The 13,165-nt window shown below is 45.2% G+C and overlaps 1 protein-coding gene across 3 annotated transcripts in view; it reads right to left on the bottom strand.

The window, feature by feature from the left end:
* The window catches only part of cwf19l2 (CWF19 like cell cycle control factor 2), a 38,860-nt gene extending 29,082 nt beyond the window's left edge, over positions 1–9,778 (bottom strand). For 2 of the 3 annotated variants that reach the window (XM_036965014.2, XM_090223923.1), the window contains exons 1-6: positions 9,651–9,778; positions 6,979–7,089; positions 6,580–6,693; positions 2,422–2,547; positions 792–911; positions 549–642 (exon numbers count right to left, since the gene is read on the bottom strand). In XM_036965014.2, the coding sequence (XP_036820909.2) occupies positions 549–642; positions 792–911; positions 2,422–2,547; positions 6,580–6,693; positions 6,979–7,089; positions 9,651–9,743 (658 nt within the window). In that variant the 5' untranslated portion in view covers positions 9,744–9,778. Of the gene's footprint in view, positions 1–548; positions 643–791; positions 912–2,421; positions 2,548–6,579; positions 6,694–6,978; positions 7,773–8,006 lie in introns of all 3 variants that reach the window. The other variant, XM_090223924.1, reaches the window with a different exon arrangement.
* Positions 9,779–13,165: the final 3,387 nt, after the last annotated feature.

Raw genomic sequence — 13,165 nt, 5'->3', positions numbered from 1 at the left:
AGAGAGGGAGGGGAGGGGAGGGTCCTAGCCCAGAGAGGGAGGGGAGGGGAGGGTCCTAGCCCAGAGAGGGAGGGGAGGGTCCTAGCCCAGAGAGGGAGGGGAGGGTCCTAGCCCAGAGAGGGAGGGGAGGGGAGGGTCCTAGCCCAGAGAGGGAGGGGAGGGGAGAGTCCTAGCCCAGAGAGGGAGGGGAGGGTCCTAGCCCAGAGAGGGAGGGGAGGGGAGGGTCCTAGCCCAGAGAGGGAGGGGAGGGGAGAGTCCTAGCCCAGAGAGGGAGGGGAGGATTCTAGCCCAGAGAAGAAGGGGAGAGTCCTAGCCCAGAGAAGGAGGGGAGGGGAGAGTCCTAGCCCAGAGAGGGTCGGCGAGGGGAGAGTCCTAGCCCAGAGAGGGAGGGGAGAGTCCTAACACAGACAGAGGGAGGGGAGGGGGTTGACCAAAGACTGGGCTGATATAGAGAGTTGTATACATGGGTTTGATGATTAAACTTTAGGTATAAGTATGAGAGTAGAAAAGGTTGATAAGAGTGAAGTTGTGTAAAGGGTTTCAGTTACCTTTTACAAGCACATTCCTGGCCTTCTCTTCTGGGGGCAGGCCACTCCCCCCGTCCTTCCAGAACGGATTCAACTCCAGCTTGTGCAGACCAGCCTACGGCACCCCCCCACACACACACACACACACACACAATTGTCAAGTCCCTTGTCCCTGCTCAGTTTGGCACTTTTGGTTGCCCAGGTAACCAACAGATAAGGCAATGGACTTCCATCAACCTTCATTTAAACATAGCGAGTACACACCTGCTCGATGACCCAGGCCTTCTGTTTCTCTTCCCCTTTCAACCTTTCTTTCTCAGCCCTCTTCTCTGCTGTTGACGTTGTTCTCATTGTCAAGAAGTCAAAGGTCATCCACTCATCTCTCTAGCAGATGGCGACAGGGATAGAGAGAGAGGAACGGACAACACACATGAATCATGTTATGAAACTTGACAATATAGAACATAAAATCATTATGTACATGTCGGTTAATGTAAACGGTACATGGGTTCATAACCCTCAGCGCTAATACGACCCTCAGCGCTAATACAACCCTCAGCGCTAATACAACCCTCAGCGCTAATACAACCCTCAGCGCTAATACAACCCTCAGCGCTAATACAACCCTCAGCGCTAATACAACCCTCAGCGCTAATACAACCCTCAGCGCTAATACAACCCTCAGCGCTAATACAACCCTCAGCGCTAATACAACCCTCAGCGCTAATACAACCCTCAGCGCTAATACAACCCTCAGCGCTAATACAACCCTCAGCGCTAATACAACCCTAATATAGGATCCTAAAAGTATCTCCCCCCAAAAAAACAACCTGGGAAATCTCTCACTGAGCAGGCCGTTATACACACACACACACACACACACACACACACACACACACACAGTGGGGGTAAATCTAATGAGGGAAGATGTGTGACAGCATTAGTAAAACATTCCGGACCATCCCGCCTTACCCATCAACATCACCTTGTTAGAAAAGCCTGGCTATTATTTGTTGTTGACACAGGCTGTGCATCGATCAGACTTCATTAAGAGTGGGGCTCTATTGAACCCTTCTCCTAGAAACACACACACAAGCATTTCACCGCACCTTTAATACAAATACATACAAACTTCCTAGACCATAGAGCTCAATAAAGCCACACCACTATACAAACCAAGAGCAGCGTAGAACCCTCCAACTCAAACCCCATCTTGACTACTTGCCTAGCTACTTGTTCTCTTTGGGCATCAATGAAAGATCGGGAGGTTTGATCATGCCGCGGGGGAGGTTTGATCATGCCGCGGGGAAGGTATGATCATGCCGCGGGGGAGGTTTGACCATGCCGCGGGGGAGGTTTGATCATGCCGCGGGGGAGGCTTAGTGAAATCAGAAGATTATCAGGTGTTTTGTCGTCCAATATTCAACACAGTGTCCAAAAACTGTGTCTCTGTTGAAGTTCTTGGGTCTTCCAGCAGGACAATGACCCCAAAACACGCATCAAAAAGCACCCAGGAATGGTTAAAGGGATACTGTGGGATTCTGACAATGATGCCCTTTATTTACTTCCCCAGAGTCAGATGAACTTCTGGATACCATTTTATTTCTCTGTGTCCAGTATGAAGGAAGTTAGGAGGTACTTTTACAAGCAAATGCTAACTAGTGTTAGCACAATGACATGTATATGGGTAACGGTTTACAAATGTAAGCAAGGTTTGACATTATTATGCTTTAATTAAATATTATATCAGTCCACAAATCATTTTTGATTTATGTTCTGACCCACTGACCATCTGCTCAAGAATTGTTTTTACCCACGGCTGAATCTATGCAGTTGATGATCCCTGTCTTAGGGTTTACCGGTGCTGTGGAGGGGGGAAAGATGGGGGTGCTACCTGGTTGTTCTCGGGTGGGGTAGGGCTGTTGTCTGTGGGCTTGGCCTCGGACTTGGCAGGAATCTTCCAGGCTTTAGCCGAGCTCTCTGTCTGGGGCTGGGCCTCAACCCACTCATTTCCTGTCCCCTGGAGAGCCAGAAAAGAGGGCAAAAATGAATACAGTGCTTACAGCAAGTATTCATACACCGACTTATTCCACATTTAGTTGTGTTAGAGCATGAATTCAACATGGATTCAAATGGTTTTTTCCCCCTCACCCATCTACACACAATATATATTTGTTTTTAATTAATTGAACCTTTTTTTAACTGGGAAAGTCAGTTAAGAATTTGTTCTTAATTACAATGACGGCCTACTAAAAGGCATAAGGCCTCCTGCGGGGAAGGGGATTAAAAATAAATACAGGACAAAACACTCATCACAACGAGACAACACTACATAACAACATAGCAAGGCAGCAACACATAACACAGCATGGTGACAACACAGCAACATGGTAGCAGCACAAAACATAACACAAACAACAGCACAAAGGGCAAGAATCGACATCGAGAGCATGCTGACTGGTTGAATCACTGCCTGGTATGGCAATTGCTCGGCCTCTAACCGCAAGGCACTACAGAGGGTATGCGTACGGGCCAGTACATCACTGGGGCTAAGCTGCCTGCCATCCAGGACCTCTACACCAGAGGACCTCTACACCAGGCGGTGTCAGAGGAAGGCCCTAAAAATTGTCAAAGACCCCAGCCACCCCAGTCATAGACTGTTCTCTCTACTACCGCATAGCAAGCGGTACCGGAGTGCCAAGTCTCTGACAAAAAGGCTTCTCAACAGTTTTTACCCCCAAGCCATAAGACATTTGAACAGGTAATCAAATGGCTACCCAGACTATCTGCATTGTGTGCCCCCTCAACCCCTCTTTTACACTGCTGCTACTCTCTGTTTATCATATATGCATAGTCACTTTAACCATATCTACATGTACATACTACCTCAATCAGCCTGACTAACCGATGTCTGTATATAGCCCCTCCACTGTATATAGCCCCTACACTGTATATAGCCCCTCCACTGTATATAGCCCCTCCACTGTATATAGCCCCTCCACTGAAAATGTATTTTTACTGTTTTATTTCTTTACTTACCTATTGTTCACATAATACCTTTTTTGCACTATTGGTTAGAGCCTGTAAGTAAGCATTTCACTGTAAGTATTATATTCGGCACACGTGACAAACTTTGATTAGATTTTTTGATGGTAGAGACAACAATACATCACACAAAGCAGCCACAACTGTCAGTAAGAGTGTCCATGATTGAGTCTTTGAATGAAGACATTGAGATAAAACTGTCCAGTTTGAGTATTTGTTGCAGCTCGTTCCGGTCACTAGCTGCAGCGAAATGAAAAGACGAGAGACCCAAGGATGTGTGTGCTTTGGGGACCTTTAACAGAATGTGACTGGCAGAATGGGTGTTGTATGTGGAAGATGAGGGCTGCAGTAGGTATCTCAGATAGTGGGGAGTGAGACCTAAGAGGGTTTTATAAATAAGCATCAACCAGTGGGTCTTGTGACGGGTATACAGAGATGACCAGTTAACAGAGGAGAATAGAGTGCAATGATGTGTCTTATAAGGAGCATTGGAGGTAAAGCTGATGGACGAATGGTAAAGAACATCTAGCCACTCTAGAGAACCCTTACCCGCCAATCTATAAATTATGTCTCCGTAATCTAGCATGGGTAGAATGGTCATCTGAATCAGGGTTAGTTTGGCAGCTGGTGTGAAAGAGGAGTGATTACAATAGAGGAAACCAAGTCTAGATTTAGCTTTAGTCTGCAGCTTTGATATGTGCTGAGAGAAGGACAGTATACCGTCTAGCCATACTCCCAAGTACTTGTATGAGGGGACTACCTCAAGCTCTAAACCCTCAGAGGTAGTAATCACACCTGTGGGGAGAGGGGCATTCTTCTTACCAAACCACATGACCTTTGTTTTGGATGTGTTCAGAACAAGGTTAAGGGTAGAGAAAGCTTGTTGGACACTAAGAAAGCTTTGTTCTAGAGCATTTAACACAAAATCCAGGGAGGGGCCAGCTGAGTACGAGACTGTATCATCTGCATATACATGGATAGGAGAGCTTCCTACTGCCTGAGCTTGGTTGTTGATGTAAATTGAGCGTGGGGCCTAGGATCAAGCCTTACAAAAACCCATAATGACAAATTGAAAATGTTTACAAAAACATTGAAAATTAAATAAAGAAAAAATGTCATTTGCATAGTATTCACACCCTATAATCAATACTTTGTAGAAGCACCGTTGTCAGCCTCCCGAGTGATTTGACTCCAGGCTCTGTCTCAGCCTGGCCGCAAACCAGGACGACGCATGGGGCGGCGCACAATTGTCCGGGTTAGGAGAGGGTGGCAGGGATGTTCTTGTCCCGTCACACCCTAGCGACTCCTGTGGCGCAAAGCACGCTGACACGATCGCCAGGTGTACCGGTGTTCCCTCCGACACATTGGTGTGGCTGGCTTCCGGGTTAAGTGGGCATTGTGTCAAGAAGCAGTGCAGCTTGGTTGGGTTGTGTTTCGGAGGAGGCACGGCTCTCGACCTTCGCCTCTCCCGAGCCCATAAGGGAGTTGCAGCGATGGGACAATTGGATAAAATAAAAAGAATAAAAAGCAGCACCTTTGGCAGTGATTACAGCTGTGAGTCTTTCTGGGTAAGTCTAAGAGCTTAACACACCTGGATTGTAAAATGTTTGCCCATTATTCTTCAAGCTCTGTCAAATGGTTGTTAATCATTTTCAGATCTTGTCATTGATTTTCAAGTAGATTTGAGTCCAAACTAACTTGGCCAATCAGGAACATTCACTGTCTTCTTGGTAAGCCATCCAGTATAGATTTGGTATTGTGTTTTAAGTTACTGTCCTGCTGAAAAGGGAATTCATCTCCCAGTATCTGGTGGTAAGCAGACAACCAGGTTTTCCTCTATAATGTTGCCTGTGCTTAGTGCCATTCAGTTTAATTTTATCCTGAAAACTTCCCAGTCCTTAACAACTACAAGCATACCCATAACATGATGCAGCCACCACTACGCTTGAAAATATGGAGAGTGGTACTCAGTAAAGCGCTGTATTGGATTTTCCCCAAATAGAACTTTGAATTCAGGACAAAAAGTGAATTGTTTTGGAATAGTTGTATTCTGCACAGGCTTCCTTTACACTCTGTCAATTGGGTTAGTATTGAGGAGTAACTACAATATTGTTGATCCATCCTCAGTTTTATCCTATCACAGACATTAAACTCTGTAACTGTTTTAAAGTAACCATTGGCCTTATGGTGAAATCCTTGAACGTTTTCCTTCCTCTACGGCAACTGAGTTAGGAAAGACGCCTGTATCTCTGTAGTGGCCGAGTGTATCAATACACCATCCAAAGTGTAATTAATAACTTCACCATGTTCAAAGGGATTTTCAATGTCTGCTTTTGTTTTGTTTTACCCATCTACCAATAGGTGCCCTTCTTTGTGAGGCATTGGAAACCTCCCCGGTCTTTGTGTTTGAAATTCACTGCTTGACTGAGAGACCTTATAGATAATTGTATGTGTGAGGTATAGAAAAGAGGTAGTCATTAAACAAAAATCACATTAAACACTATTATTGCACACAAAGTGAATCCATGCAAATTATTAAGCAAATGAACTTATTTAGACTTGCCATAAGAAAAGGGTTGAATATTTATTGACTTGAGACATTTCAGCTTCTCAATTTTGTATTAATTTGTAAACATTATTCAGCTTTGACATTACGGGGTATTGTGTACAGGCCAGTGATAAAAAGTATTATTATTATTGTTGTTTTTTTAAATCGCTATTTAATCCATTTTAAATTCAGGCTGTAACAAAATGTGGAAAAAGTCAAGGGGTGTGAATACTTGCTGAAGGCACTGTATGTTCAGGACAGAGGACAGGAAGCCCAAGAGAGGGAATCAGAATGAAAGGGAATGTGAGAGGAAAAGAAAGGTGAAAGGAAAGGAGGGGGTGCAATACAAAGATATGCCAGTAGGGGGTGCAATACAAAGATATGCCAGTAGGGGGTGCAATACAAAGATATGCCAGTAGGGGGTGCAATACAAAGATATGCCAGTCCAATGACACTTACCTCTGAGCTGGACCCATCTCCTCCTTCAGCTCTCTTCTTCTCCTTCTTCTCCTTCTTCCTCTTCTTCTTAATCTTCTTGGCCTTTTTCTCTTTCTTCTTCTTGCCTGAAACCTCCTGAAGGTGACAGAAATGAGTGGGCCTGATTAAAATATGCAAAACGAAGTGATCAGTATGAAGACGTGATAGATAGGATAAAGGGTTTGGAAACATCAATAAGCTAGAGCTACAAAAAAGATGACAGTATGAAAAACAGCTCAGCTCTAGGTCTACTGTTACTGGATGACAACCACATATTGACTTCGGGGTCAACCATACTACTAGGCCATGCAGAGGATAGGGAGGTCACACGAACTACCTCCTTAAAAGGTCATGGGGTTACCAACGCAACGACCTGCTGACCTGTTCTAGCTGCTGCAGTCGGAGGTCAACTTCAGGGAGCATCCATGTGTCCTCTCCTCGCTGTCTCTTCAGCTCCTTCCTTTTCTCCTCCTTCTCATACTGCTGCTTAGCCTGAGGGAGGGAGGGGGAGATTAAGTGAGAGAGGGGGAGGAAGAAGGGAGAGATGAGGTGAGAAAGAGAAATAAATGGAGAGAGTTCAGGTGTGTCACCATTTCAAACACCTCACACTGTGTTTATATAGTCAACACAGCTGCTCAGGAGATAACATGGACCCCACTACTCTGTGTTGATGTTTTTGTGTGCATGACATGCATATGTATGGTGTAAGGTGTTATTAAGTGGTTGTATGTGTGTTCTGAAAGAGGAATTTAACCATGTTAAAATGAATCCGGAGTGGTTGCGTCACAGCCCTTATCTCCCTGCAGCAGTGTTTGTCCTGCCATCCCCTTCAGACGCCATTACCTGACTGACGACACCTCATATTCACACACACTATGGTGTGCCTCGATCAATCACACCACTGTAAACAATAACAATCTGCTTCCATTGATGCAAGCCTCCACCCGCCTTGTCATTTCCTTCCTGTCCTCAGAGAGCACAGCGTCATTTGCTCTGTATTTTTCCCTAGTAATCTATTGTAAAAGTGATCTTAACACCTTACACCATACAAAATGAAGGAGCTGATCGTGGACTTCAGGAAATAGCAGAGTGAGCACGCCCCTATCCACTTTGCTGGGACCGCAGTGGAGAAGGTGGAAAGCTTGATGTTCCTCGGCCTACACATCACTGACGATCTGAAATGATCCACCCACACAGACAAACCAAATCAAATTGTACTTGTCACATGCGCTAAATACAACAGTGAAATAGTTGCTTTCAAGCCCTTAACCAACAATGCAGTTTTAAGAAATATAGGAAATAAAAGTAACAAATACAGTGTGGTGAAGAAGGCACAACAGCACCTCTTCAACCTCAGGAGGCTGAAGAAATGTGGCTTGGCTCTAAGACCCTCACAAACCTTTACGCACAATTGAGAGCATCCTGTTGGGCTGGATCACAGCCTGGTACGGCAACTGCACCGCCCGCAACCACAGGGCTCTCCAGAGGGTGGTGCGGTCTGCCAAACGCATCACCAGGGGCACACTGCCTGCCCTCCAGGACACCTACAGCACCCGATGTCACAGGAAGGCCAAAAAGCTCATGAAGGACAACAACCACCCAAGCCATGACCTGTTCACCCCACTACCATCCAGAAGATGAGGTCAGTACAGGTGCATCAAAGCTGGGACTGAGAGACTGAAAAACAGCTTCTATCTCAAGGCCACCAGACTGTTAAATAGCCATCACTAGCCGACTACCACCCGGTTACCCAATCCTGCACCTTAGAGGCTGCTACCCTATATACATAGTCTTTGAATCACTGGCCACTTTAAAAATGTAACACTATACACTTTAATAAAGTTAACATACTGCTTTACTCATCTTATATGTATATAATGTATTCTAATCTACTATATTTTAGTCAATGTCACTCCAACATTGCTCGTCCTAATATTTATATATTTCTTAATTCCATTACTTTACTTTTAGATTTGTGTGTAGTGTTGTGAATTGTTAGATATTACTGCACTGTTGGAGCTAGGAACAAGCATTTCACTACACCAGCAATAACATCTGCTAAATATGTGTATGTGTAACAGTATAGCTTCCGTCCCTCTCCTCACCCTTCCTGGTCTCTTACCAGGGACCCTCTGCACACATCGACAACAGCCACATTCGAAGCAGAGCAAGGGGAACAATTACTTCAAGGTCTCAGAGCGAGTGACGTCACCGATTGAAACGCTAGCCATTTCACATCGGTTACATATGTGACCAATAACATTTGATTTGATCACCTGAGGTGGGTAGATAGAGGCAGAAAGAGGCATGCACCAGCTCTGTTATGTACAACCTCGCCACCTAGTGTTTGCCATATTCACATCACACCTGACTGACCACCAGAGAGAGAATAACAGCATTGTACTGTAGCAAAGCCACCATGGGGGGGAAAGGGGACAAGTTAATGTACTTGGGAAGGAATTGAAAATGAAAGCAAGTAATGTTAACTAGTTTCTACAAATACTTAAGTCAGCAGTGTTCGACTGTATAGTTCTAACACACGTTTAAAGGTAGTTAGCTTAGCTAAGACGAAATAGGTACAGTAGCTAGCCAGCCAGCCATGTGACTCTGGTTCGTGCTATCCGGATTCCTTCGGAAGTCCCTAACCCATTTTAATGTTCAACTTCAGTGAGTGGGGTGGGGAGACGTCCCAATGATCCCTACTAGCAAGGACCATGTGACTTCCTCTCACTGTTTTGATGTTTGCTAGCGAACTGGCTAAGATAGCTAGCTACACATATATGCTGTACTAGCTAGTATGTAATAGCATTATTCAAACGACTTATTATCACTGTATAATATTGAACATACGTATATGTACCAATTGCAAATATTGTAGAAAATGCATCACAAACCTAGCTAACTAAGTCGTATGGCAGACCTTCAGGCTAGCTATTTGTTAGCATTCAACTAGTCGTTGCAGCAATGCACTTGGCTTTTGTACTGGCGTTATATCAACGTATCTTACATTGCGCATGTAGACTAGTATCTAATTATAAAGCACACATATGTACCTTCTGAATAACCTCCTCCCTGGCTTTACGTTTGTATTCTTTTCGGACTTCGATGCTGTTAACACTTTCAAAACTACCTCCGTGCGTCGCCATAACACTGCCGTTAAATGTGCTTCCATCAACTGTCGCAAAAATATTTACGAGACCTGAAAATACATTGTTTCTGGTTAATGTAGTCCACTGCATTGGATCGTACAAACAAATAAAACGTTTTTTTAAATAGATAGAAATACAGTTGTATTTTGTGAACGTGTGAACAAACTGATATAAAAACCAACCTGGATTACCTGGACAGGTAGTAGGGCAGTGCACTCATCGAATAACTGCAAGGTTCAATCCCCCCTCTTTTAGGCCTTCATTTAACGTTTTCTCTGTTCTCAATCTCACTGTGTCTGCAGAGCACTACTTGAGAGATGGGATATAGTGTAGCTCTCATATAATTAAAATGTAATTCTCGTTCTGTGGTGGCTCCAGTGTGTTATGCTGGGTAGGCTAAAGGAAAAGGGACTATACAGTATTGGCCTGCCTATGACAAGGCCAAGATGTTTACCATAATAAGGAATGCAAAATGGCCTATAATGAATAGGAATGTATTGCAATGATGTTGTCTTGATGTCACTATCTATTTGATCAATACACTGTGGGCAGGCAGACATCTAACCACCTTTAATTTTCTGAAAATGTCAAGTGCCTATCTGAGGCAGACAACAGCAGCAGCACAACAATCAATAGCCAGATAAAACACTAGGTATGGTAGACTCCAGCCTCCTTTTAACTACATAACTGTTTTTTCAGTCCCGGTGGACTCAGACAGTCCCAGAGGTAATTTACCGGGAGCCATTTCTCAATTATCACGGGGCTGCTTTGAGATACCGTCACTGCCACGAACAAGAGCCCATTACCCCGAGATCCATTCAGCTATTTAACTTGTCTGTTGGACCTTATCTCATTATGATTGGGGTGTGTGAGTGTGTTGGGTGCGTATGTCCATTTCAGGTGCTGTCTACAGAGAGCCAGACTCCCTGACAGCACAAATGTGTTCCTGATACTGATACTCAGGCTGCTCAGGGACCATGCAGTAGCAGATATGGAGGGGAGTGATAGGGGAATGAGAGGGAGAGGGAAGTAAGGAGCAAGACAGAGGAGGATGGGAGAGGGAAGAAAAGTGATAGAGAGGCAGTGTAGTGACCACGACGATCCCAGTAAACAGTGATAGAACAGTGAACAGAAAAGTGATAGAGAGGCAGTGTAGTGACCACGACAATCCCAGTAAACAGCAGAAAGGGGAGGGACGGAGAGGAGAGATGGAGACAGCGAGCAAGAGAGAGACAGAGACAGAGAGGAGAGAGAGGAGCATACAGTTTTTGATGAGCTGGACATTTGGGGCCCCTCTCTCTGTGATTGTCTGGTACCGCCCTCATTGAGATGAATTAGTCTGGCATTGGGAAGCAATGGCAGCAGCAGCAGACCAACACACTGCACTAAAAATACCAGAACTTACAGTGACTCAGCTTGGCAATGAAGGGTACTTAAGGAATAGTTTACCCCAAAACGAAAGTTTCTATAACACCAAATTCTTCAGTCTAAGGGAGGTATGAAACCTTTGTAAAGTGAACTATTCAGATGTTACAAAGACACAAATACACTATACCCCTTTAAATTAGTGGATTCTGCTATTTCAGCCACAACCGTTGCTGACAGGTGTATAAAATCGAGCACACAGCCATGCAATCTCCAAAGACAAACATTGGTAGTAAAATGGCCTTACTGAAGTGTTCAGTGACTTTCAACGTGGCACCGTCATAGGATACCACCTTTACAACCAGTCAGTTCACCAAAAGTCTGCCTTGCTAGAGCTGTCAACTGTAACAGCTGATATTGTGAAGTGGGAACATCTAGGAGCAACAACGGCTCAGTCGCGAAGTGATAGGCCTCACAAGCACACAGAACGGGACCGCCGAGTGCTGAAGCGTGTAGTGCGTAAAAATCGTCTGTCCTCTGTTGCAACACTCACTACCGAGTTCCAAACTGCCTCTAGAATCAACCTCAGGATAAGAACTGTTCGTCGAGGGCTTCATAAAATGCGTTTCCATGGCTGAGCTGCAGCACACAAGCCTAAGATATTTAATGCCCCACGCCAAGCGTCGGCTGGAGAGGTGTCAAGCTTGCTGACATTGGACTCTGGAGCAGTGGAAACGCGTTCTCTGGAGTGATGAATCCCGCTTCACCATCTGTCAGTCCGACGAACAAATCTGGGTTTTGCAGATGCCAGGAGAACGCTACCTGCCCGAATGTATAGTGCCAACTGTAAAGTTTGGTGGAGGAGGAATAATGTTCTGGGGCTGTTTTTCATGGTTCGGGCTAAGCCCCTTAGTACCAGTGAAGGGAAATCTTAATGCGAAGGTATACAATGACATTCTAGACAATTCTGTGCTTCCAACTTTGTGGCAACAGTTTGGGGAAGGACCTTTCCTGTTTCAGCATGACAATGCCCCCATGCACAAAGTGAGGTCCATACAGAAATAGTTTGTCGAGATTGGTGTGGAAGAACTTGACTGGCCTGCACAGAGCCGTGACCTCAACCCCATCCAACATCTGTGGGATGAATTGGAACGCCGACTGCGAGCCAGGCCTAATCCACCAACATCAGTGCCTGAACTAATGCTCTTGTGGCTGAATGGAAGCAAGTCTGTTCCAGCATCTAGTGGAAAGCCTTCCCAAGCAGCAAAGGGGGACCAACTCCATATTAATGACAATGATTTTGGAATAAGATGTCCACATACTTTTGGTCATGTAGTGTATTTCAAGGTTACCATTCCCTTTCAACATCCTGGGGCTTTTTCTAACACTTAAAACTAAATACATACATTTGGAGTGAAGGAAATCAAACAGACACTTTCCTCATTAATTTGAAGGCCATTATGTTTTTCAATCTTTATTATTTACAATAATCAGAGACAATAAAACGCATCATTGCCTCGTATAATTGTCTTGCCTTTATCTGATGAGGTGAAAAGCGAATTTATTTCTGAATTCAATGTTTTTCAGTTTAGGGAACTAATTCATTCAAACCTTGATACTGTTTGTTTATCTGTCTCCAGTTTTCCCCAATATGACACACCTGGTCATGGTAGCTGCTCTGTATGGTCACCCTTCTAAACCTGACACAGAGCTCCTCTAATCAAATCACATTTTGATATGTCACATGTGCCGAATACAACAGCTCTAGCTCCCCCTTCTGGAACACATGGTAGTAGCAGTGAAACACGGGGCTGGGAGCAGGGCTGGGGGTGGGCTGGGTTAGGGCTGGGAGCAGGGCTGGGGGTGGGCTGGGTTAGGGCTGGGAGCAGGGCTGGGGGTAAGGCTGGGAGCGGGGCTGGGGTAGGGCTGGGAGCAGGGCTGGGGGTAAGGCTGGGAGCAGGGCTGGGGGTAAGGCTGGGAGCAGGGCTGGGGCTGGGGTAGGGCTGGGGGTAGGGCTGGGTTAGGGCTGGGCGCATGGCTGGAACTGGGGAGCA

Source organism: Oncorhynchus mykiss, chromosome 27 (genome assembly GCF_057628025.1).
Source record: "Oncorhynchus mykiss isolate SJ-2025 chromosome 27, ASM5762802v1, whole genome shotgun sequence".
NCBI lineage: Eukaryota > Metazoa > Chordata > Actinopteri > Salmoniformes > Salmonidae > Oncorhynchus > Oncorhynchus mykiss.
The sequence above is the reverse complement of the archived record's forward strand: the minus strand, read 5'-3'. Positions and strand labels throughout refer to the sequence as shown.